Source organism: Cherax quadricarinatus, chromosome 7, assembly GCF_038502225.1.
Source record: "Cherax quadricarinatus isolate ZL_2023a chromosome 7, ASM3850222v1, whole genome shotgun sequence".
Taxonomy (NCBI): Eukaryota; Metazoa; Arthropoda; class Malacostraca; order Decapoda; family Parastacidae; genus Cherax; species Cherax quadricarinatus.
In genome coordinates, this window is record NC_091298.1 from 6798422 (window position 1) to 6825705 (window position 27284).

At 43.2% G+C, this 27284-nt stretch overlaps 1 protein-coding gene across 3 annotated transcripts in view; it reads left to right on the forward strand.

The window, feature by feature from the left end:
* LOC128686773 (anoctamin-10) overlaps positions 1 to 27284 on the forward strand; it is a 205795-nt gene that overhangs the window by 29084 nt on the left and 149427 nt on the right. Inside the window, exon 1 of one of the 3 annotated variants that reach the window (XM_053773821.2) lies at positions 17341 to 18196. The exons of the other annotated variants lie outside the window; for them this stretch is intronic. Coding sequence (XP_053629796.2) covers positions 18064 to 18196 — 133 coding nt within the window. The 5' untranslated portion in view covers positions 17341 to 18063. Of the gene's footprint in view, positions 1 to 17340; positions 18197 to 27284 lie in introns of those variants that run through there. 3 annotated transcript variants of the gene reach the window in all.

Genomic DNA, 27284 nt, shown 5'->3' on the forward strand with positions numbered 1-27284 from the left:
ACAAAGACGGGATGTTCCAGAGATGGGACACAGACACAAGAGGTCACAATTGGAAGTTGAAGACTCAGATGAATCAAAGGGATGTTAGGAAGTATTTCTTCAGTCATAGAGTAGTCAGGCAGTGGAATAGCCTAGAAAGTGACGTAGTGGAGGCGGGAACCATACATAGTTTTAAGACGAGGTATGATAAAGCTCATGGGGCAGGGAGAGAGAGGACCTAGTAGCAATCAGCGAAGAGGCGGGGCCAGGAGCTATGAATCGACCCCTGCAACCACAAATAGGTGAGTACAAATAGGTGAGTACACACACACAGACACACACAGTTTGGGAAGCGATGTAGTGGAGGTTGGATCCACAAATGGCTTTAAGCAGAGGTACGATAAAGCTCACGGTTCAGGAAAAGTGACCTAGTAGCGACCAGTGAAGAGGCGGGGCCAAGAGCCTGGATTCGTCTCCTGCAACCTCAACTAGGTGAGTGCAACTAGGTGAGTACACACACTCACACACACACACACACACACACACACACACACACACAACCTGACGACACTGGAGGACAGGAGAGATAGGGGGGACATGATAACGACTAACAAAATACTGAGAGGAATTGACAAGGTGGACAAAGACAGGATGTTCCAGAGACTGGACACAGTAACAAGGGGACACAGTTGGAAGTTGAAGACACAGATGAATCAAAGGGATGTTAGGAAGTATTTCTTCAGCCACAGAGTAGTCAGGAAGTGGAATAGTTTGGGAAGCGATGTAGTGGAGTCAGGATCCATACATAGCTTTAAGCAGAGGTACGATAAAGCTCATGGTTCAGGGAGAGTGACCTAGTAGCGACCAGTGAAGAGGCGGGGCCAGGAGCTTGGACGTGTGTGTGTGTGTATGTGTGTATGTGTGTGTATGTTTTCTTCTTATTTCCATATCAAGCAATATACCCTTTTATACTCTGTTAATAGCATTAAATACTTTGTATATCGCGATCATATCTCTATTCGCTCTCCCAGTGATGCAAGATACAGCGCCTTTACACTTCGTTTATTGTGCATTTAATTGCACCACGGACTTATGTCAGTCCATCCACGAGGCTCATGTTCCTGAGCCCCGGGACTAGTCTGGCAGATGTGAGAAATGATCGTAGACTTCGTGATAAAAACATGAAGCTGGGTCGATGTGTTTTACCGCCCATAAGGTCAGTTAAGAAGAATGAAAACTCTTTGTTTCTCATCCCGTTCATTCGTGATGGCCATTTTTCGAAATGGCTACCATATGTCAGTCTGTCAACAATAACATACCAAATAAGTCAATAATTTCACGTATTTTGACGACACTAATCCAAAATGTTGATTTAAAAAGAGATTTTTAGTTTGTCGCTTTTCCGGTTACCTACTCTGCACTTCGCTAAAACACCGGAAATGGGCTAGAATGTGATGCTGAATCGCGTCAAGTGTTGGAGAAGTGTTCTTTATTTAGCAACCCTTCTGTGAGACCATGACTCACCTGGCTTCATTTACAGCGACTTTTGACGTGCAGCGATCGCAAATTAGCACCACGAATCGTTCAGTAACTTGCAGGACCTCTATAACAGTGACAGAGGGTGAGGTTACTGCCCTTGCGATGCTAGTGCAGTTGTAACCTGTGGACATGATTACCAAGTTCTCCAGGGGGTTCGATTTGCCCTTACCAGGGAACCCTGAAAGGGTATCACATCCTGCAAGGGCAAGGAAAGCAGGTAGTGCGTCGCATCTATCTTGATCCAACCCCTGAGCGATGGTACATGCACCAAGTACCTGTCTCCATGCCTTACCACAGGAGTCTCAGCCGATTTTGTTAACGAGATGAACGGCCTGGGTGTCAATAGCTGTGTCAAGTGTTATAATGAGGATTTTTTTTTTTTTGCGGTCGATAAGTATGCCACCAGCAGCGTGTAACATCATCCAGGTGTCTACCTTCTCGTAGTTTCATGGTGCAACTCCTTCGACACTTACAGGTAAACTGGATGGTACGCTACTTCCATCAGTTAGGATCACTGTGGTTGAATACGAGTATGTTATGGATGAAGCATATGTGGCGAGAAACTTAAAATTTTCAGTCTTGTTTATGTCGCTTGATGAAAGCATTGCAATTCTAAAGCACAGTATTTTTTCCTTCAACTCATGTACGAGTCCCCATTTCACGTTTTCCTCCGTGTATCTCCTTTCAGTGAGTCAAGTGTGTATATAAAAAACACCGCATTAATGCGCTTATATGCATTCTGTGTTTGTTTTGGTCATGATCACCGTAAGTGACGTGCTTGTCAGGAGGAACCACATTAGCTGCTGCTGATCCATCAACAACGATGAGATCGAACGTAGAGAGCAAGTTTCTATTTTCCTCGTCGGAGAGTAGCTCTCTAAGGTATTGCATAACATTAGACTTGGTCTTCCAGAAATCTATTTCACATTTCCTGCTCACAGGTAAGAAGAATTGTTTCTCCAGGATTAACGATTCCAAAGGTCGCCTTCCTGACATCATCATTATGCCATATCACTGCGGGTGACTTTGATGCCTCTGAAAACAATGGAAAAATAATTGTAATGAGATGGCTTGTACATTACTTATGACTTTTCAAATGATATGCCGTCCATGATGAATGATTGTCATACATTGATTCTGAGGAGCTGGGATTACCTATGAATGCGCTTTGCACCATTTGTGCTCCTCGTATATTCTGACACGGAACCCAATATCAGGCACAAACAACCATTTCCACTATGGCATTGTCAGTGGAACGCCTTCCAACTGAACAAAAGAAATTAATGGAAAAATAAATAAAGAAATAACTTAGGAAAAATGAGAATAATGATTTTTGAGAATTTTACTTAAAATTTAAATATAATAAAAAAAATGGCCTTCAGTTCTTTTAGTTGGGCAGGAGTAGGTATGGCCCTGGATAGTTCCTCTGATGTTATTTATGTAGGTTATCCTGGGTAGATGGTAATCCGATGTTCTGGAATCTCCTACCACTTGGATGGAGCACAAGTAGAATAGGTAAGGGCCGGTAGTAGTAGAATAATGTTAATAAGTATTATTAACACACGTCTTGCTCCTTTATCTGGCGTCTATCCTGGAAGACCACGCCAGGAACAGAGCTGGTAAATAAGAGAAAATAAATTGGTTACCCATAGTCATGATAGTATAACATTTAAGAATTGAAAAGAATGATAAATGCCAAAATCATTACTGGTAACCAGCAAACAAAATAAAGAAACAAACAGTGATACTCCTGGTATATCACCTTACCTGATTAGGAGAAGAGTGGAGGTGAAGTGACTCTCCAAACTTCAACCCACACCAGGTAAGGTCAATATTACCAGGAGTAGAAACTAACAAATCGGACACCAGGAACTAGTTTCGCCCCAGCCCGCCAGAGAGGAGGGGGGGTGCACGCGATGTAACTAATGGTTCCTGGTTGCCCGAACAACCTTAACCCCACTTACACCTACTTTTCCCTCACAGGCATAACTGGAGAGACAGACGTGTAGCTTCCAGACAGCAATTTTAAAGGCTATCTTTTCTCGAGGATAGCCCCAAACAACTCTGGATGTGGTGTTGAAAAACGTATAAAACAGTGCCACGCAATATTTTTTGGTGGGGAAGTTGTTGAGCTGAGACTATGATCTAGGTTGTCCAAGGTATATGGTTGTGAAAACATTCAGTTTCAACGATGGTAGACACTCCCCTCTAGCACTTTCAGAGTACTGGATCACTGCGTCACCGAAATCAGTGTAAAACCAGGGACACGACCATAGAACACTGAAACTCCTGACTAGTTTACGATAGTTATTAGTTCCTCTAACCTTGGTTCTAGAGTCAATAAGACTACCGAGACAAAATTTGATTTCCGACGTTTGGAAGAATTATTATTTGCATTAATTTTATCGTTTTCACTTAATTAACACGTCGTTGGCTTGGATTTTTGTGCGATCGCTATTTTGCAAAAAGGGTCGTCACATTATATTAAGGCTTATGAAACACATCTGCTGAAACTATGCTCACATCTGCCGGACTAGACCACTTCCGAGGCAGAGTCCCAAGCTTTCTCAAGTCTTTGTGTATGCTTGACTAGCTGCGAGCTTCACGCCGGTGCTAGGCACATCTAGTCCCTTTCTCTTCCTCCTTACATCAATCTTCATTACCTCACGTTCTCCAGGCGCCATATGACTTGCGGTTTTAGCGCTTCCCCGCGAATAGAATAGCAATATACTATTATTATTTTTGAGTTTGTGCCGTCTCAAGGCCGGTAATATATCCCGCGCTTAATGCGATTATGGTAATTTATGATCATAAGCAACCAGAATACTGATCAGTGAGTAATGAATGGTGTTACTCGCTCTGGCTCCGGCTTAGTGTGAGCGAGAGACACAGTCTGTTTCTCTGTGAACCAGGCATGAACACAGGTAAGCCCGAGGTGAACACAGCTCAACAATGGGTGAGCATATGATACTACAGGTAAACGCCTACGAGTGCAGGTGAACACCTGTCAACACGGATGTGAACTAAAGAGTGACTATTGGCGTGAGCCCGAGTGAACAAGGGTGTGAGCACAAATGAACACAAATGCGAGCTACCAGAGTAAGGAACAGCAACAAATATTCCTCGAGTATTCCACGCCACACCACAGAAGAAAAAAATTTGGCTCAACTTATCTGAATTTCGCGAAAATATCAGATTAACTTCTCCAGCCACTTAATATTGGGAAAGAAGGAAAGAAAGAGTGGTAGGAAAGTTTTATATGCGTCTCCCTGACTGTCTCAAGACAACATGAAAGTCGTAGCTTTCTCCCCGTCTCCAGACGAACTGGAGGACGTTACTCTTCGTCTCAAGATGAACTGGAGGATGTTACTCTCTTTCTGTCTCAAGACGAACTGATGGTGGTCGTAACTGTCTCTCTTTCTGTCTCAAGATGAATGGTAGTAGTCTTAACTGTCTCTCTTTTTGTCTAAAGACAAACCGGAGGACGTTACTCTCTGTCTCAAGACGAACTGGTGATGATCGTAACTATCTCTCTGTCTTAACAAGCGGAGATCATTACCGTCTGGTTAGGCAAACTGGAGGTTGCAGCTTTCTCTAAGACCTTCTTAAAAAACACACAACCTTGGTGGTATTTTTATGTTGGACTGTAATGAGTTTTCTCTCACTCAATTTTCTCAGACCACCTTTACCCTTTTCCTCTTTCCCCCTCCCTCCCCAATACACCTCTGCCCCTCTCTTCCATAACGTATCCCCTCCCCTCCCACAATGCACCTCCTTTCCTCAATTTTCCATCCTTCCCTTAGCTCCTCCCTTTCCAGGACGGGTCCCCCCTCTTCCTCAACGCACCCAGTCTCCTCCCTCTTCCTCAACGCATCCAGTCTCCTCCCTCTTCCTCAACGCACCCAGTCTCCTCCCTCTTCCTCAACGCACCCAGTCTCCTCCCTCTTCCTCAACGCACTCAGTCTCCTCCCTCTTCCTCAACGCACCCAGTCTCCTCCCTCTTCCTCAACGCACTCAGTCTCCTCCCTCTTCCTCAACGCACCCAGTCCCCTCCCTCTTCCTCAACGCATCCAGTCTCCTCCCTCTTCCTCAACGCACTCAGTCTCCTCCCTCTTCCTCAACGCACCCAGTCTCCTCCCTCTTCCTCAACGCACCCAGTCTCCTCCCTCTTCCTCAACGCACTCAGTCTCCTCCCTCTTCCTCAACGCACCCAGTCCCCTCCCTCTTCCTCAACGCACTCAGTCTCCTCCCTCTTCCTCAACGCACCCAGTCTCCTCCCTCTTCCTCAACGCACCCAGTCTCCTCCCTCTTCCTCAACGCACTCAGTCTCCTCCCTCTTCCTCAACGCACTCAGTCTCCTCACCCCGACAATCCCCATTACGGTCTTCCCCAGAGCTACAACGCCTTGACCGCCATAAAAAAAAGTAGGTCTTAAAAAATACATATGTACACGGAAGAATCAAGGCTCCAAGGCAGCGCCATTAACAAGAGTATGTGAACATCGATTTCCTGTCTCGTTAACCTGTCTTACCAGCGTGAAATAAAAAGAAGTCTACAAGAAGCAAAATTTTTGCCTTAGTTAGTTGTTGCTTTCTTCATAAAACATTTGCTTTTGTTATTTTTTTTTTTTTGCTGTGGTGGCCCGTGGCTTGGTAGGCAATGCTTTCGCTTCACACGCTGAGTGTCTGTGGTTCGATCCCCGTAAAGGGTGAAAACATTGGGCATGTTTCATTACACCTGTTGTCCCGTTCACCTAGGTAGCAAGTAGGTATCTGGGTGTTAATCAACTGGTGTGGGTCGCATCCTGGGGGACAAGATTGAGGACCCCAATGGAAATAAGATAGACAGCTCCTTGATGACGCACTGCCTTTCTTGGGTTATCCAGGATGGCTAACCCTCCGGAGTTAAAACTCCGAACAAAATCTTATTTCTTATCTTATTATTGTATCCTTTGCTTTCTTAGTAATTTTTTTTTTTGCTTACGTTTCTCCCGAATTCTAGTTCTTGTAATTTTCTTTACATAAATCAGTTTCATAGACTAAGAGCTGTTATCCTACCACAGCTCATCTCGGGGTATATTATCCCCCCAGGATGCCACCCATACCCGTCGACTAATACCCAGGTACCTACTCACTACCAGGTGAACAGGGGCACCAGGTGAAAGGAAACATGCCCAACATTTCCACCCATGCTGGGGATCGAACCACGGACACTCAACGTGTGAGATGAATGCGCTACCAACTGCTCACACGCTGACATTCACGTAACATTCTCGGCGTAAGATTCACGATGAAAAATCCTGATATCATGGAAATGGTAAACCCATAGAGACCACAGAACACAACCCATAGAGACCACAGAACACAACCCATAGAGACCACAGAACACAACCCATAGAGACCACAGAACACAACACTGTCCATTAATACCAAGCTAATTACATACACAGAGATATGGAGGCGGTGAGTGGTGGTAATAATGTATCAGGTTCGAAGGATCAAAGCAGTGTTTGTCACTGTGTGAACTTATGTGAAGGTGGTGGTGATGGTGAAGCAGTTGTATGATAGTGGTGATGGTGAAGCAGTTGTATGATAGTGGTGGTGATGGTGAAGCAGTTGTATGATAGTGGTGATGGTGATGGTGAAGCAGTTGTATGATAGTGGTGGTGATGCTGAAGCAGTTGTATGATAGTGGTGGTGATGGTGAAGCAGTTGTATGATAGTGGTGGTGATGGTGAAGCAGTTGTATGCTAGTGGTGGTGATGGTGAAGCAGTTTGAAAGTGGTGGTGATGGTGAAGCAGTTGTATGATAGTGGTGGTGATGGTGAAGCAGTTGTATGATAGTGGTGGTGATGGTGATGGTGAAGCAGTTGTATGATAGTGGTGGTGATGGTGAAGCAGTTGTATGACAGTGGTGGTGATGGTGAAGCAGTTGTATGATAGTGGTGGTGATGGTGATGGTGAAGCAGTTGTATGATAGTGGTGGTGGTGATGGTGAAGCAGTTGTATGAAAGTAGTTGTGATAGTGAAGCAGTTGTATGAAAGTGGTTGTGATGGTGAGGCAGTTGTATGAAAGTGGTTGTGATAGTGAAGCAGTTGTATGAAAGTGGTTGTGATGGTGAGGCAGTTGTATGAAAGTGGTGGTGATGGTGAAGCAGTTGTATGATAGTGGTGGTGATGGTGAAGCAGTTGTATGAAAGTGGTGGTGATGGTGAAGCAGTTGTATGATAGTGGTGGTGATGGTGAAGCAGTTGTATGATAGTGGTGGTGATGGTGAAGCAGTTGTATGAAAGTGGTGGTGATGGTGAAGCAGTTGTATGATAGTGGTGGTGATGGTGAAGCAGTTGTATGAAAGTGGTGGTGATGGTGAAGCAGTTGTATGATAGTGGTGGTGATGGTGAAGCAGTTGTATGATAGTGGTGGTGATGGTGAAGCAGTTGTATGAAAGTGGTGGTGATGGTGAAGCAGTTGTATGATAGTGGTGGTGATGGTGAAGCAGTTGTATGATAGTGGTGGTGATGGTGAAGCAGTTGTATGATAGTGGTGGTGATGATGAAGCAGTTGTATGAAAGTGGTGGTGATGGTGATGGTGAAGCAGTTGTATGATAGTGGTGGTGATGGTGAAGCAGTTTGAAAGTGGTGGTGATGGTGAAGCAGTTGTATGATAGTGGTGGTGATGGTGAAGCAGTTTGAAAGTGGTGGTGATGGTGATGGTGAAGCAGTTGTATGATAGTGGTGGTGATGGTGAAGCAGTTGTATGATAGTGGTGGTGATGGTGAAGCAGTTGTATGAAAGTGGTGGTGATGGTGAAGCAGTTGTATGATAGTGGTGGTGATGGTGAAGCAGTTGTATGAAAGTGGTGGTGATGGTGAAGCAGTTGTATGATAGTGGTGGTGATGGTGAAGCAGTTGTATGATAGTGGTGGTGATGGTGAAGCAGTTGTATGATAGTGGTGGTGATGATGAAGCAGTTGTATGAAAGTGATGGTGATGGTGAAGCAGTTGTATGAAAGTGGTTGTGATGGTGAAGCAGTTGTATGAGTGGTGGTGATGGTGAAGCAGTTGTATGAAAGTGGTGGTGATGGTGATGGTGAAGCAGTTGTATGATAGTGGTGGTGATGGTGAAGCAGTTGCATGAAAGTGGTGGTGATGGTGATGGTGAAGCAGTTGTATGAAAGTGGTTGTGATGGTGAAGCAGTTGTATGATAGTGGTGGTGATGGTGAAGCAGTTGTATGAAAGTGGTGGTGATGGTGATGGTGAAGCAGTTGTATGATAGTGGTGGTGATGGTGAAGCAGTTGTTTGAAAATGGTGGTGATGGTGATGGTGAAGCAGTTGTATGATAGTGGTGGTGATGGTGATGGTGAAGCAGTTATATGATAGTGATGGTGATGGTGAAGCAGTTGTATGAAAGTGGTGGTGATGGTGATGGTGAAGCAGTTGTATGATAGTGGTGGTGATGGTGAAGCAGTTGTATGATAGTGGTGGTGATGGTGAAGCAGTTGTATGGTAGTTTTGGTGATGGTGAAGCACTTGTATGAAAGTGGTTGTGATGGTGAAGCAGTTGCATGAAAGTGGTGGTGATGGTGAACCGGTTGTATAAAAGTGGTGGTGATGGTGAACCAGTTGTATGATAGTGAACCAGTTGTATGAAGGTGGTAGTGATGGTGAACCGTTCATCACCGGCAACCACCTAAGGTGACGTTAAGAGTAAATTTTCTTCCTCCGACCTTCATGCTTGTTTTTATTCTTATTTCTGTCTCTGCGCATCTGTCCGTCACCACGTCTGTATTCTGCTTAGTCTGTATACGACTGTAAGCCTCTCGTCTGTCTGTTAGTCTTCCAGCCTGTTAATTTCTGCTTGTACTTAATAATGATAATAATATCTCTATTTCCACAAGTACATGTACAAGGTATACAGTGACATATTAGTACATAGATATAGAAATATATACATACATACACACATATATATATATATATATATATATATATATATATATATATATATATATATATATATATATATATATATATATATATATAGAAAGTCGCTTGTTATGCAGAGCATTTCGGGCAAATTAGGTCAGTTTTGTCCCAGGATGCGACCCACACTAGTTGACTAACACCCTGGTACCCATTTTACTGATGGGTGAACATAGACAACAGGTGCAAAGAAACACCCCCAATGTTTCTACCCTAGCTGGGAATCGAACCCAGAGCCCTCGCCGAGTGATGTGAGAGCTTTACCCACCAGGCCACGGGGCACGAACGGATGGTTTAAATAACGAAAACGCTTCGGTCCAGGGACACTTGAAGTGACCGGTCGGAAGTGATCAGGCTCCCAGGACCGAAACGTGTTCTAATAAATATGTTTGTCTTTGCTCACCTGTGTTTTTGAAATCACTTGCCGGTATCTGTAATCAAGGTTCATTTAGTACTTTAGATATCCCCAGGAGTTGGATCATTTTTTTTTATTCCACGTAAAGTCTGGCGTGCCGTGGATCACTGCAACTCTCTCTCTCTCTCTCTCCCTCTCTCTCTCTCTCTCTCTCTCTCTCTCTCTCTCTCTCTCTCTCTCTCTCTCTCCCATTCAGTCTCCTTCTCACAGTCACTCTCCGCTTTTCAACTCTCCTTCACCTTAACTCACACTCTAAATTTTTCTCTCTGTATACCTTTAGAGACGCATTCACTCATGCATAGTAACTCTCTCTCTGTCTCTCTCTCTGTCTCTCTCTCTCTCTCTCTCTCTCTCTCTCTCTCTCTCTCTCTCTCTCTCAGTAGATCAAAATAGTGTAACTAATTACACAATCGTGTCGAATAGGTAAAAACTTGCTATTTTGGCTTAAATAGCAACGTTCTTCTTGCCGAATAGGGCAAGCGAAAATTTGTGTATGCAATAATTTCGCAAAACATTCTAAACCTAACAAAAAAAAATATATTTCGTTGTGTTTGTTTATTATTAAATTTTTGTAAACTTAACAAAAATATATTTAGTTGTATTAAGTTAAATTAAATTGCGATGGTTATAATAAGGTTAGGTAAGTTTTCTAAGGTTCTTTTGGTACAAAATTATTATTTTTTACATTAACATAAATTAAAAGAATACATCTTTAAACATACAAGAGAGAATTTTAGAAAGGACTTAATTTTAAACGAGTTCTTGCTAATTGACCAGTTTTACCTATTGTGACTTACTTTATTATGACACTACAAACTACGATAAAATAGTTATAGACTTAAAAACATAAGAAAGTGTAGCAACGACTTCAATACAGACATTTATAAAGCCCTGTGCAGCGTTGTCTTCAGCATGTTACAACGTGAAAGTTGTTTATCTGCTTGAACACCTTATGTACCTGTGTCTGTTTGAACACCTTATGTACCTGTGTCTGTTTGAACACCTTTTATGTACCTGTGTCTGCTTGAACACCTTTTATGTACCTGTGTCTGCTTGAACACCTTTTATGTACCTGTGTCTGCTTGAACACCTTTTATGTACCTGTGTCTGCTTGAACACCTTTTATGTACCTGTGTCTGCTTGAACACCTTTTATGTACCTGTGTCTGCTTGAACACCTTTTATGTACCTGTGTCTGCTTGAACACCTTTTATGTATCTGTGTCTGTTTGAACACCTTTTATGTATCTGTATCTGCTTAAATACTTTATACACACCTTTGCAAGCTGTGCAATTGCACATAATTTCCCCATTATGTGGGTGTTAAATTTTCATGTTTAATTAGTGAGACTGGTAGAGACTAATGTATGTTAATTATAGATTTACATTTACGCAATTATAGAGATAAATTAAATACACAAACAAAACAAACATTGTATATCTTTGTGAAGTATAAAAATGTAGTTTACAGGTAATACAATGTTATTATACATAAAAGAAAGCCGCTAATATGCTGTGCATTTCTGGCAGACTAATCCCGAAATATAATGACGGTGTTGCGACAATGAAATATAATGTTACTGTAGCAGAAAGGAAGAGAGGAAAAAAATACATTAGATGAGAAGTTTTAGTATAAAAAAATAGCAGGCAGTGATAAGAGATTTTAATATATATATATATATATATATATATATATATATATATGTGTATATATGTGTATATATATATATGTGTATATATGTGTATATATATATATGTCCTAGGTAGTAGGTTGGTAGACAGCAACCGCCCAGGGAGGTACTACCGTCCTGCCAAGTGAGTGTAAAACGAAAGCCTGTAATTGTTTTACATGATGGTAGGATTGCTGGTGTCCTTTTTTCTGTCTCATGAACATGCAAGATTTCAGGTACGTCTTGCTACTTCTGCTTACACTTAGGTCACACTACACATACATGTACAAGCATATGTATACACACCCCTCTGGGTTTTCTTCTATTTTCTTACTAGCTCTTGTTCTTGTTTATTTCCTCTTATCTCCATGGGGAAGTGGAACAGAATTCTTCCTCCGTAAGCTATGCGTGTTGTAAGAGGCGACTAAAATGCCAGGAGCAAGGGGCTAGTAACCCCTTCTCCTGTATATATTACTAAATGTGAAAGGAGAAACTTTTGTTTTTCCTTTTGGGCCACCCTGCCTTGGTGGGATACGGCCGATGTGTTGAAAGAAAAGAAAGAATATATATATATATATATATATATATATATATATATATATATATATATATATATATATATATATATATATATATATATATATATATATATATATATATATATCTGCTGTGTGTGTGTGTGTGTGTGTGTGTGTGTGTGTGTGTGTGTGTGTGTGTGTGTGTGTGTGTGTGTGTGTGTGTGTGTGTGTGTGTGTGTTCTTGTGGGGGAGATATTATCAGTGGGGTGCCGCAAGGATCAGTACTATCCCTTCTTTATGATTTTTGTTTACGGGGAATTGCTGATCCTGTAGGGGAAGTTTCGAATGGGAGGCATTCAGGTTTTGTCCGAGGAAGAGGAGGGTAAATTCCTCTTCCTCGGATCAAGAGACCTTGGCTGTACTACATGAAAGGTCAGTCGGAGCTAAGCTTTAGTGGGTATTTCTCTTCATTTTCCAGTTCGTAAAAAGTATTTTTATTATCATTTCCTGCAATACTTTTCCTCCTTCATCCTGTGTCTTATGCTGCTGACTTACAATCACCTTCCTTCCTTCCTTCCTTCCTTCCTTCCTTCCTTCTTTCCTTCCTTCCTTCCTTCCTTCCTTCTTTCCTTCCTTCCTTCCTTCCTTCTTTCCTTCCTTCCTTCCTTCCTTCCTTCTTTCCTTCCTTCTTTCCTTCCTTCCTTCCTTCCTTCCTTCCTTCCTTCTTTCCTTCCTTCCTTCTTTCCTTCCTTCCTTCCTTCCTTCTTTCCTTCCTTCCTTCCTTCTTTCCTTCCTTCCTTCCTTCCTTCCTTCCTTCCTTCTTTCCTTCCTTCCTTCCTTCTTTCCTTCCTTCCTTCCTTCCTTCCTTCTTTCCTTCCTTCCTTCCTTCTTTCCTTCCTTCCTTCCTTCCTTCCTTCCTTCCTTCTTTCCTTCCTTCCTTCCTTCCTTCCTTCCTTCCTTCCTTCTGTGTCTGTGCTGTATTTCCCTCTTTATTTTACAAGTTAAATACAACCAGTCTTCTTTTCCTCTTATTTCCTCTTTCCTTTTTGTCGTATACTTTGTGTACTTTTCTCTCTCTTGTGCTCCTATATTCTTTTTCTTAAGTTGTTCTGTATATAACTGCTAGGCTTCCATTTTTCATGTCCTTATTCTCTCCTATTCTCTCCTTTCTATCCTCTCCTCTTCATCCTCCTTAGGCTGTCCACCTCGTCTATTAGTTCCCTCATTTCTCGTGTCAAGTCATTCTCCTTCTCTGCTTCTTCCTCAGTAGTTATCTTTATTTCCTCTGCTTTGGCTCTCTTTCGTGCCTCCTCCCTAATCACTTAAATTTCCTCAAATTTTGGACACAGTGACTTCGTGTGCTCATGCCTAACTGCTTCTCCCTTTTCATTGTTTCATTTTTTCCGCGTGCCTGTAGATTCGTTAAGTACAGTGATTACTAATATAGTATTTGTAAATGTGTATATGGTTTAAAGTGCGGTGTGTGGGGTGTAGCAGGGGTTGGTGGGATGGGTGCATGTAGTCTGTGGGTTGTGTGGGGTGAGGAGGGGTGTTGAGTGGAAGGGGTGGGATGGGTGTTGGGTTTGCGTTAATGCTAGTAGGAGGGACTTAATGAATGTTGAATTGGTGTGTTTACTGCGTTTATTTCGTCATATCATAGCTAAACTTTCCTTAACATGCCACCAGCCGACTCCTGCGCAACACCAGACGCACAAGAGCATTCTCCATTCACTGCTTTCCACAAATGGGTGGGTAAACAGCGTCCTGGATGTAAATGGCATGGTGATACCGACAAGCTGAGAAAAATATCTCTTTCCTACGGTTCAGGGCCTTTATTAAATGTTTTCATCTGCACACAGACAGCGTCCTTTGGTAATAAAGCCAATGCTGTACCTCTGAGCAACAAGGATTCTCAATAATAATAATAATCTTTATTTCTACAAGTACATGTACAAGGCATACAAGCCTACCTGACATCAATGATATACTGCTATATAGAAAGCCCCTCGTTACGCAGAGCATTTCGGGCAAATTAGGTCAGTTTTGTCCCCAGGATGCGACCCACACCAGTCGGCTAACACCCAGGTACCTATTTTACTGATGGGTGAAAAGGGGCAGCAGGTGTCTTAAGGAAACACGTCCTAACATTTCCATCCGCACCAGGGATCGAACACGGACATCAATGTGTGAGCTGAGTGCCCCACCAACTGAGCTACTAGAAATTAATTTATTCATTAGTTACTGATAAGACGTTTCGTATACCAGGACTTTATCCCTAGTGGACGAAATGTGTTTACAATAAATATCACAAAATGCATAGTGTGTCTTAAGAACATAACATAAGAAAGAAGGAACACTGCAACAGGCCTACTGACCCATGCGAAGCAGGTCCATGCCACTCCCCCGGCCTAGAACAATGACCACCTAGTCATGTCACTGCCACTTAAGGAAGGAGCACGGCACCAGACCTGGTAGCCCAAGCTAGTCAGGGCCAACTCACACCCACCCACACCCACTCATGTATTTATTTAACCAATTTTAAAACTACACAACATCTTAGCGTCTATGACGGTACTGGGGAGTTTGTTCCACTCATCCACAACTCTATTACCAAACCAGTGCTTTCCTATATCCTTCCTGAATCTGAACTTTTCCAACTTGAAGCCATTGCTGGGAGTCCTGTCTTGGCTGGATATTTTCAGCACGCTATTTACATCCCCTTTATTTATTCCTGTTTTCCATTTATACACCTCAATCATATCCCCCCTAATTCTACGTCTTTCTAGAGAGTGCAGGTTCAGGGCCCTCAGTCTATCCTCATAGGGAAGATTTCTGATACATGGGATCAACTTTGTTATCCTCCTTTGTACGTTTTCCAGGGCATTTATGTCCATTCTGTATATATAATTGTCTGTATGTTCTATCTGTTCTATCACTTACGTACTCGGGGCAGCCACCACACACCTCAGTACTCGGGGCAACCACCACACACTTCAGTACTCGGAGCAGCCACCACACACCTCAGTACTCGGGGCAGCCACCACACACCTCAGTACTCGGGGCAGCCACCACACACCTCAGTAGGTCGCCTGCCTTGTAAGAACATAAGAACATAAGAACGAAGGAACACTGCAGCAGGCCTACTGGCCCATGCGAGGCAGGTCCAAGTCTCCTATCAGCTTAAGCCAATGCACCCAACCTAGTCAGGTCAGGTCACATTGACTTAAGGGAGGAACACGGCAACCGACCTGGTAGCACAAGCTATCAGGTCCAACTCACACCCACCCACATCCACTCATGTATTTATTCAACCTATTTTTAAAGCTACACAACGTTCTGGCCTCTATAACTGTACTTGGGAGTTTGTTCCACTCATCCACAACTCTATTACCAAACCAATACTTTCCTATATTCTTCCTGAATCTGAATTTTTCCAACTTAAAACCATTGCTGCGAGTCCTGTCTAGGCTAGATATTTTCAGCACACTATTTACATCCCCTTTATTTATTCCTGTCTTCCATTTATACACCTCAATCATATCCCCCCTAATTCTACGTCTTTCTAGAGAGTGCAGATTCAGGGCCCTTAGTCTATCCTCATAGGGAAGGTTTCTGATGCATGGGATCAACTTTGTCATCCTTCTTTGTACATTTTCCAGAGAATTTATATCCATTCTGTAATACGGTGACCAAAACTGTGCAGCATAATCTAAATGAGGCCTAACCAAGGATGTATAGAGTTGAAGAACAACCTGAGGACTCCTATTATTTATGCTTCTTGATATGAAGCCAAGGATTCTATTAGCTTTATTGCGAACACTTATGCACTGTTGTCTTGGTTTCAGATTGCTGCTAACCAGAACTCCTAAATCTTTTTCGCAATCCGTAATATTAAGATCTACATTATTTAGTTTATATGTGGCATGGTTATTGTCCTGTCCAACATTTAGAACTTTGCATTTGTCTATATTAAACTGCATCTGCCACTTCTCCGACCACTGCATCAGTCTATTCAAATCTTCCTGGAGTGCTCTAATGTCCTCGTCAGAATGAATTCGACGGCCTATTTTGGTGTCATCGGCAAACTTGCTGATACAGTGTTAGTGATTCTTGTATGTTCCTTGTGTGTGTGTGTGTACTCACCTATTTGTGTGTTAGGTAAGACACATATGCAACAGTTAGACAACTTTATTCCGAAACGTTTCGCCTACACAGTAGGCTTCTTCAGTCGAATACAGAAAGTAGGCAGGAACAGTAGAGATGTGAAGACGATGTAATCAGTCCATCACCCTTAAAGTCGTAGAATTTGAGGTTGTCAGTCCCTCGGCCTGGAGAAGTTCAGTTCCATAGTCAGGAACTTGAACTGAACTTCTCCAGGCCGAGGGACTGACAACCTCAAATTCTACGACTTTAAGGGTGATGGACTGATTACATCGTCTTCACATCTCTACTGTTCCTGCCTACTTTCTGTATTCGACTGAAGAAGCCTACTGTGTAGGCGAAACGTTTCGGAATAAAGTTGTCTAACTGTTGCATATGTGTCTTACCTAACAACCTGTCGGTATTGTATACCATTTTGATGTTCACCTATTTGTGGTTGCAGGGGTCGAGACTCAGCTCCTGGCCCCACCGCTTCACTGATCGCTACTAGGTCATCTCTCTCCCTGCTCCATGAGCTTTATCATACCTCGTCTTAAAGCTATGTAAGGTTTCTGCCTCCACTGTGTGTGTATGTGTGTTTGTAAATTGCCTGATATAATATCTACTTTTGAACCCCCGTGTCACTGCTCGGCTAATACCACTTATTTACCACTCTCTGAAGAGATATTTCCTAATATCTCAGTGGCTAATCTGACAGTGTAATTTCCAATAATAACCCCCCTTGTTCTTGTTGAATCCCTGGTGAAGAGTTTATATTTGTCTACAAGCAGTATTTTAAATGTCTTAATAATGTCCTCCACTTGTTCAATATTCTTCCACTGACTGAAAACCTAACTCGAGTGTTTTTCCCTGTAGCTTATTCGTCTTAGGCACCAGTATCCCTCATGCACTCCTCTGGATTATCTTAAATGCCACAGCTTATTGTACTGGATAAGGGTTGCATACTAGTGAGTCGTACAACATGCGTACATATCACGCAGCGTGTGTACAGTCACGCAGCATGCGTACACTCAGGGACGCAGGAGGTAGCGAGAGGGTGAGACGGACCGCAGAGCTTACTCGTCACAACTGCTGGCGCTCGCTACTTGCGCCGACCTCTCTCTCTCTCTCTCTGAGACCAGTTATCGATCTCTGGGTGTAGGGTGGGCGGTCCCCTGTAGCACGGTGGCCGCTACTCGTGCGCGCGCACTGCGGCCTTGTTTACCAGTGTGGTGTGCAGCGTGTTGTGTGGCCTCAGTCCCTGTATAAAACTCCTTTATATGTCAGCGTGAACGTACGTGTGCTCACACCCCACCAGCACCCCTCGTCTACACTCTAATATCGTTACCGTATCGGTAACATTGTGTCAGATTCCTCCCCGTATTGTCGAACGCTTTCTTACTGTACGACAATACCTCGTTACTGCTATGATCGTGAGTGCTGCTATGCGAAGCTAAGATATGCCAGACTTAAAGGCGTCAGTTGCTACCGGGAATTCCCTTGAGTGACTGGTTCTTGTGATGTCCTAGCCAACAAGTCCTCCTTCATACGGCGTTAGTGTGTGTCTCTTCCGTTGTGGTATACACTACGTCAAAACTGACTTCGTATGAGCGCGCCCTCACTTGCCTCCAGGAGCTACTACAGTACACTTCGACGAGTGCAGCTGTAGCACCTTGTAATCATGTGGTCATCGGCTCCTCTTTTCGGCGCTAGACTGGTCTTATAACTGAGTACACAGCGACCATTATCGAGTGGATGTTGGTGTTAAGAGGTGTCTTAATGAGGGGTGTGTCTGGGTGACTGGGACCAACTGGTGGGAGCATGGATGACCCGGCTGGGGCCGGCCCACCACGCAGGGACGATGATAGCGACACCAGCGCCGGCAATGTGGATTCCGAAGCTACCGTCCGCAGGAGGCGGGTGGTATCCACCGCCAAGCTCACGCTCTCTGCAGGTACGTTCACATCCCCCCCTTCAACCCCTCCCCTCAACCTATTTAACCCCCTCTCCTCTCTACCCCCTTACATTACCACACCTCCAGCTCTCCACCCTCTCTTGAATTTTCACACCTCCGCCTCTTCAATCCTTCAATTGTTACTCCCTCTCATCTCCACCCCTGCCGGTCATTACACCCCCGCATCTCCACCCTTCCCGGCCCTCGAAAGTAACGTGTTGTCTCGCGATTAAGAGACGGAGGATCGAGCTTCCACCATCCTTTGTGCCGAACATCCCATACCGGTTTAGTGCTTCATATACATATAATTCACCCTCACTGTTTATTATTCATTACCATCACGCTTCTAAGTTCCCCTCCAGATGTTCCTTCAGTTTTCTAAGAGATGGAAACGTCAATAGAATTATATTTTGTAAGTAAGTGTATATCCTCCGCATACATAGCGTTTTTAAGTCTTGTTTTTGAAGTCTTGGAGTTACTCTATTGAGGTTAGTGTGCTGAGGTCTGTACTGGGGTGACTACACTCTTTAACTGATTTAATAGGTATCTTGTCCATTTTTTTATTCGAAATATATTAATAAACTATTTTTTAAATAAATTAGACTTATTTGAGAACTGCCCCAAGAGTGACTCTATTCTCTTCTACACATTTATGTTATAAATCCACTTTACTCACCACTTTACGTAATTGATAGGTAATATTAATATAAACCTCGCGTGGCCTTCTACAATTTTGGACTCAGGGACACAGACACGACGACCAGTGGCACTAGATTTAGAGAGACTTCTCTTAAGGCGAGAGATGGAAGCATTGAGTAGTATGTACTCAACCTAACGCTCTCCAAACATTATCAACAGACATAGTGGTCCCAAATGTTGTACTATGAAGCAGTATACTTCACTCTGCTTATACCTCCCTCTCATTATAATCCCTCTCATCATACTCCCTCTGATCATACTTCCTCTCATCATACTCCCTCTCATCATACTCCCTCTCATCATACTCCCTCTCATCATACTCCCTCTCATCATACTCCCTCTCATCACACCCTCGCCCTCCACTCTGCACTCAGCCATCTCGGGACCCTAACTAACTTCTCTTTTCATTCATACATTTTCTCTAGTTCTCTCGTACTCTGATCCTTTATTTATCTTATTTTTATTATCCTACCAACGTCATATCTATCCACATTGCTATGCTCTGCTGATCTCAACATTCATAGTGACCACTATTCAACCTGGTTTTGCTAAATTATTCCATTTTCAACTGTCTAGATGCTTTCTCAGCAGATAAACGTGGCTGCAGAAACACTGTGACATTTACATACGTAGTTACACACGTACATACATGCGTGGGAGAATACACGCCTAAAGAAACATACATGCTCTTTGTAAACCAAGGTTATTCACTGTACCCTAAACCGGTATTGGTAAATTGTCATGTATAGTACTTGTACAAACTGTAGCAGATACAGACATCGGGGTCTCTCATGTAATGTCTTTTGTACCTTCATGTTTTAATTTAATAAAAGTGCTCATTCCTGTATTTCGAAAAAAAATGGAGGCTGAAATAATAAGAATTAGGTTTATTTCCGGTTACATTAAGCGTTTATGGAGCCTCATTGGTTACGATGCTGTTTACTGATGTTTAATACTAGAATGATTTAGGCTTGTGATGACTTGCAGTGTAGCCCGGGTCACCCAGCCTGCATCTACCTGCTGATGTAGAGGTAGCCGAAAAAAAAGATAATCGTTTTGAGTTAGTCGTGTTTAAGAAAAGTTGTGAAGTGATGTAGTTGCGTGTGTGTGTGTGTGAGGGGGGGGGTTGAATTAGACACATGCACACTTATTTGATGTGCAAAACAACTACAGGGGAAGTTGGTAGCTCTAGGTCTTTCGTGTTGCAATCAGCACATCATCAGGAGCCTGCAATGTTGCAGATATAGAGTAAGAAATCTAGGCAGATTCGTTCAGGGGAACGGTTCTCTTTGGAGAGAGTTGTTCTCCTGAACGGCTCTGCCTAGATTTTTACTGTTTCATCAACATTGCAAGCTCCTGATGATGTGTTGATTGCAACACTAAAGGCCCGGAGCTATCATTCAACTCCCATAGTGGCTATTTTGCATCTTTTTTCACTTGTTCGCGATTATTACTTATTAGATATATGCAACTGTATTCGACTGACGAAGCCTGCTGCGGAGGAGAAACGTTTCTGAAAAATAAAGGCACCCAAGTTTTGCTCATGTATTTTATTAACTTGTCGCTTTTGTATATCATAAATAACAGGAAAAATAAACATTAACTTGCTTCTGGATACAAATTCCCAACCTGCATCCTGTTATTTCTTCTGTTATGCCTTTACACAGAGAGGAGATACTAGGAAGTGTTACTGAAGAGCAAGCGTATTACAGGCGTAACTGACGAACATTCTGTAGTATCCACATCCATGATCCAAAACTCTTCAACTTTCTACCGTAAAATGACGGAAACATTGGCGGCACTGAAGTCGAAGTTTTCAAGAGGAAATTGAATTGCTACAAGTACCAGATCATCCAGGCTGTAGTGGCTGGCTGGAGAACAGACATGGTGATGCCAACAATACGTAGACAGAGATATTGATGCATCATTCAAGACATTTTACATTTTGCTGCGGCTTCCTACTAGGGGAGCCTCGAGTGCCTTCTTTCACTAGGACGGAAGAAATCTCTCGTCTTGAGCTGTGCGTGTGTCTTTAACTGTAATAGCTACGTTGGTGTGCGGGGAGCTAGCAGCAACAGCCTGACTGACAAGGTAGCCAGGTCTCAGGCCACTGAATGTAGAGCCCTCGAGACAGGTCATAGGTATTTCATAGGTATCACACGATTTTCTCTAATTTGGCCCTTAAGCACATCTACAGTGAGTTACTTGCTAATGTCTGAAGGATAGATCATCCTTGGCTCTCACCGCAGCTATTGATGATGAAGGGTTCTTGATCCAAAGAACTGGAGCTACTCTGATTGCTCCCCATTTTACAAGGCCTATATGAAATAAAAAAAAACTGATGGTCATATTTATTATTAGTTAAATTTGTTTAATTAACCTTAAACTAACATTATTTAACCTAACCTGATATGACACAGCAAAATATAAAATATTAAATAGCATAGTCTGCCCTGACCTCACCTAATATAGCGTATTTAACGTACTCGGCTTAAAGTTAACATTGTACAAACTCAGCGCTAGAGAGAGAGAGAGAGAGAGAGAGAGAGAGAGAGAGAGAGAGAGAGAGAGAGAGAGAGAGAGAGAGAGAGAGAGAGAGAGAGAGAGAGAGAGAGAGAGAGAGAGAGAGAGACAGACAGACAGACAGACAGACAGACAGACAGACAGAGCAGAAGTTGATTCATTTTGTTGACGTTATAATAGCGTATTGGTTAGTCACTGTTGTGAACATAACAGCCTCTAACATCAACATTACTGTTATGTTGTCCTTATCACTGCCTACTGAGGTGAGCAGTTCACTGTCACGTCACAGAAACTATCCTCACAAAGCAAGTGAAGCTTCTAAGTCATTTTAAGTCAAGATATTTACTGAAGGAGACTCTCGCCACTAATAGCTTTATCAGTCTTAATTAGGACTGATAAGCGAGACGTCTTCTTTAATAAATGTTCGATAATGCCAGGACATGTATTAACATACCTGCACTGGCACTATTCAGCTATTCACAATACACAAATCATATCCATAATTTGTTCCAAGTCATTGGCCATGAGTTACAGTAAGTTTAGACGAAAAGGAAAATATCCCACCATTTGCGCCAAAAGAAATACTAGGGCCTTGGTGTAGAGAAAATCCTGTGGAAAGAGTGGCAGCCCTCTTGAAGAAGAAAGGACTCGAACACCTGAATGCAAACCACTAGTGCAGAGCAGAGGAAGACTGATCTTGAGAAGAGCTGCTAGTGTGTATAATCGAGTGAACTTGCGGTCATTATTATTGATAAATGGTTCAGAGAATCGACAAGTTCATAAATCAGACAAATGTCCAAGTGTTGGACAAGTGTCTAATTCATTAACATCATTATTATTGCATTTGCGGGGAAGTGCTAGCCTCAGAGGAGGTCAAACAGTTGTGATGAATGGTTTGAAAAACCGACAAGTTGAAGATTGAGACACTTATGCAGCATATGGGAATCTTTATTCAGGAAACGTTTCGCCACACAGTGGCTTCATCAGTCCAATACAAAGAGGAAGGCGTAAGGAGAGGAGGAGAATGAGGTAATCAGTCCCTCAACCTGGAGTCGATGTGTTCAGTCCATCAATGGACTGAACACATCGACTCCAGGTTGAGGGACTGATTACCTCATTCTCCTCCTCTCCTTACGCCTTCCTCTTTGTATTGGACTGATGAAGCCACTGTGTGGCGAAACGTTTCCTGAATAAAGATTCCCATATGCTGCATAAGTGTCTCAATCTTCAACAGGTCAAACAGTGCCTGGAATGAGCTCGGTAAGGAAGTTGTGAGAAGTGAAGAACACGTCGACCTCGGAGAGAGAACATGTTGCGAAAATAACAGTTGTTGGGAAATAACAGAGGATGCAAGCACTAGGACCTCGGTCACTTGATATGGTTGGAGTGTCCAAGGCCCCAGGACCTCGGTCACTAGATACGGCTGGAGTGACCAAGGCCCCAGGACCTCGGTCACTTGATACGGTTTGAGTGACCAAGGCCCTGGGACCAAAACTTTTCTTCCTCCAAAAATGTCCTAGTGCTGACATATTGTTGTTTTCCAACATTCTACTCTGACCTGGATTTAGGAGTCGAAATCTGTGAAGAAAATAGATGCGTGTCATGCGGTGAGAAGATATAAGCTGGTGCCTTGAAGCTAACATTTATTATCTTTGTTAGTCTAGCTGTGTTTGTTAGTCTAGCTGTGTTTGTTGGTCTAGCTGTGTTTGTTAGTCTAGCTGTGTTTGTTAGTCTAGCTGTGTTTGTTAGTCTAGCTGTGTTTGTTAGTTTAGCTGTGTTTGTTTCAAGACTGCCACAAAAAAAAATCGATCATTTGCTCTCAGTGTGTTCATATTACTGCCCACTTACAAATAATTTTCGAGAGATTATTAGGTAATTACTCAGGATCAATTCCTAAATGCTCTCATTACTTCATTATTATTCCCAAATTCTGATAATATCTTCAAATCTGAGCTTTATTTACGACGTTTCGCTCTAAATAGAGCAAAACATAGTTCATAAATAAAAAAATTGCTATGTACAGTGGATTATTTCTTGTTAGGCTCTATTTGTCGGCACCAGGTCATCTGATGCTGCCCTTCACACCTTCACATGCTTGTCCTACTTCTTGTTTTGGTGGGGCTAGGTTAGGTTAGGTTAGGTTATCATTACGTTAGGGTAGGGTAGGTTAGGTTAGATTAAGTTGGTTAGGTTAGGTTAGGTTATCATTACGTTAGGGTAGGATTGGTAAGGTAAGGCTTTCGATAGGTTAAGTTAGGAATGATTGGGTTACATTGTCATTAGGTTAGGCTAGGACTGGCTGGGTTAGATTATCATTAGGTTAGGCTACGACTAGCTGGGTTAGATTATCATTAGGTTAGGCTAGGACTGGCTGGGTTAGATTATCATTAGGTTAGGCTACGACTGGCTGGGTTAGATTATCATTAGGTTAGGCTAGGACTGGCTGGGTTAGATTATCATTAGGTTAGGCTAGGACTGGCTGGGTTAGATTATCATTAGGTTAGGTTAGGACTGGCTGGGTTAGATTATCATTAGGTTAGGCTAGGACTGGCTGGGTTAGATTATCATTAGGTTAGGCTAGGACTGGCTGGGTTAGATTATCATTAGGTTAGGCTAGGACTGGCTGGGTTAGATTATCATTAGGTTAGGCTAGGACTGGCTGGGTTAGATTATCATTAGGTTAGGCTAGGACTGGCTGGGTTAGATTATCATTAGGTTAGGCTAGGACTGGCTGGGTTAGATTATCATTAGGTTAGGCTAGGACTGGCTGGGTTAGATTATCATTAGGTTAGGCTAGGACTGGCTGCGTTAGATTATCATTAGGTTAGGCTAGGGCTGGCTGGGTTAGATTATCATTAGGTTAGGCTAAGACTGGCTGGGTTAGATTATCATTAGGTTAGGCTAGGGCTGGCTGGGTTAGATTATCATTAGGTTAGGCTAGGGCTGGCTGGGTTAGATTATCATTAGGTTAGGCTACGACTGGCTGGGTTAGATTATCATTAGGTTAGGCTAGGACTGGCTGGGTTAGATTATCATTAGGTTAGGCTAGGGCTGGCTGGGTTAGATTATCATTAGGTTAGGTTAGATTGGTTAGGTTTCGTGATTAGTGTTTTTGGAAGCAGAAATTGCCAGTGCAGCAGCTGCAGCAGCAGAGAAAAAGTTTGAAAAATATAAGCAGTGTCAATGTTCACCATTCGTTTATGTTGAAAATCCTTCTTAAGTCCTATAGTCAACTTTCGAATCACCCACGCACACACACACACACACACACACACACACACACACACACACACACACACACACACACACACACACCAAGTGCAAAGTCATGAAGACTGGGGAAGGGCAAAGAAGACCACAGACGGAGTACAGTCTAGGGGGGCCAGAGCCTACAAACCTCGCTCAAGGAAAAGGATCTTGGTGTGAGTATAACACCGGGAATATCTGAGGAGCACATCAACCAAATAACTGCTGCAGCATATGGGCGCCTCGCAAACCAAAGAACAGCATTCCGACATCTAAATAAGGAGTCATTCAGGACCCTGTACACTGTGTACGTTAGGTCCATGTTGAAATATGCAGCGCTAGTTTGGAACCCCCTCACCTAGACAAGCATGTAAGGAAACTAGAGAAAGTGCAGAGGTTTGCAACAAGACTAGCTAAGGGGTATGTCCTACGAGGAGAAGTTAAGGGAAATCGACCTAATGACATTGGAAGACAGGAGAGTTATGGGGGATATGATAACGACATATAAAATACTGAGAGGCATAGACAACGTGGACAGAGACAGGATGTTCCAGAGATGGGGCATAGCAACAAGGGGTCACAGTTGGAAGCTGAAGACTCAGATGAACCACAGGGATGTTAAGAAGTATTTCTTCAGTCACAGAGTTGTCAGGAAGTGGAATAGCCTGGGTAGTGATGTAGTGGAGGCAAGTTCCATACATAATTTCAAGAAGAGGCATGATAAGGCTCACGGAGCGGGAAGAGTGACCGGGTAGCGGTCAGTTTAAGAGGCAGGGTCAGGAGCTGTGAATCGACCCCTGGAACCACAACTAGGTGAGTGCACAAACACACACCTGGCAAGTGGCGTAGTGAAGGGAGGAACCATACATAGTTTTAAGACGAGGTATGATAAAGCTCATGGAGCAGGGAGAGAGAGAACCTAGCGGGGCTAGGAGCTGTGTCTTGACTCCTGCAACCACAAATAGGTGAGTACACCGTAGTTGTGACTCATAATCTGGATGAGTCTTGTTGTATGGTCAGTAAACATCCTGCCAGCCGGCTGTATGGTCAACAACCATCCTGCCATCCGGCTGTATGACCAATATCCAGCCTGCCAGTAGGCTGTATGGTCAACAACCATCCTGCCATCCGGCTGTATGATCAACATCCAGCCTGTTAGTAGGCTGTATGGTCAACAGCCATCCTGCCAGCCGGCTGGAACCTTCCTTTATTTATCTATTGAAATCAAGAAGCCAAACCTGAAGCATTATCTTCTTATGGTTCTTACGGATGCCCTCGACGAGACCTGAGACGCCTGATGTCTCTTGAAAGATGATGTCTGAGACGCCTGATGGCTCTTGAAAGATAATGTCTGAGACGCCTGACGTCTCTTGAAAGATGATATCTGAGACGTCTTACCTCTGTTTCCAGATGTCTTTGATGTATGACTTCTGCTCCAAGATCATATCTGAGACGTCTGACTTCTGCTCCAATATCGTATCTGAGACGTCTGACTTCTGTTGCAAGATCGGGATTTACCCTGTGGTTATATATTCATGGGGCCACAGAACACAACATCTGGGGACTCATAGGTAATCAGGTTCAATCCAAGGAAAGAGAGGATAGCTCAGATTCCTTAAAAATCAAGAATCTTTCGCCTTGAAGGGATTGATGAGAAGCAGTGATGTATGTGCCACGAGAGAGAGAGAGAGAGAGAGAGAGAGAGAGTCAGAAAATCAGAGAAAAAGAGAGAAAGAAAGTTTATTGTTTTCTAAACTCGTAAACAATGAGGAAATTCGAAGCAACTGGTGCCATGTTTTGATTTTTTTCAATCCTAAATGATGGGAATTTGCATGTTAATTATTAAGAAAAAAATTCCAGTCAAGTCAAATAAATTCTCCATCGAAATTTATGGCTGCAGTGAACGGTAATTATCGATGAAAAGAGAACGTAGGAAACGTGCGCCTTTCCGCACGTTTCTTGCGCTCGTTCCACTCGCAAGTTACTAAATTTTCCCTGCCACCTGAAGCTCGTTCCCTGTTACTTCCCTGCCACCTGAAGTTCGTTCCCTGTTAATTCCCTGCCACTTGTGTATGTTAGTTCCCTGATACCTGAAGCTCGTTTTCCCGTTACTTCCCTGCCACCTGAAGCTCATTTCCCATTACTTCCCTGCCACCTGAAACTCATTCCATGTTCCTTCCCTGCCTCCTGTAACTCATTCCTTGTTTCTTCCCTGCCACCGGTGACTGTTATTTCCCTGCCACCTGTGACTTATTTCCCTGCCACCTGTGACTTACTTCCCTGCCATTTGTAGCTCGTTCTCTGTTGCTTCCCTGCCTCCTGTAGTTCGTTTCCTGTTATTTCCCTGCCACATATAGTTCATTCCCCATTGCTTCTCTGCCACCTGTAACTGTCTCCTGTTGCTTCCCTGCCACCTGTAACTGTCTCCTGTTGCTTCCCTGCCACCTGTAACTGTCTCCTGTTGCTTCCCTGCCACCTGTAACTGTCTCCTTATGTTTCTCTGCCACCTGTGACTGTTTTCTGTTGCTTCCCAGCCATCTGTGACTATTGCTTCCCTGCCACCTGTGACTGCCATCTGCAGTCCATTCCCTGTTAGCTCTCTGCCTCCTGCACCTGCTCT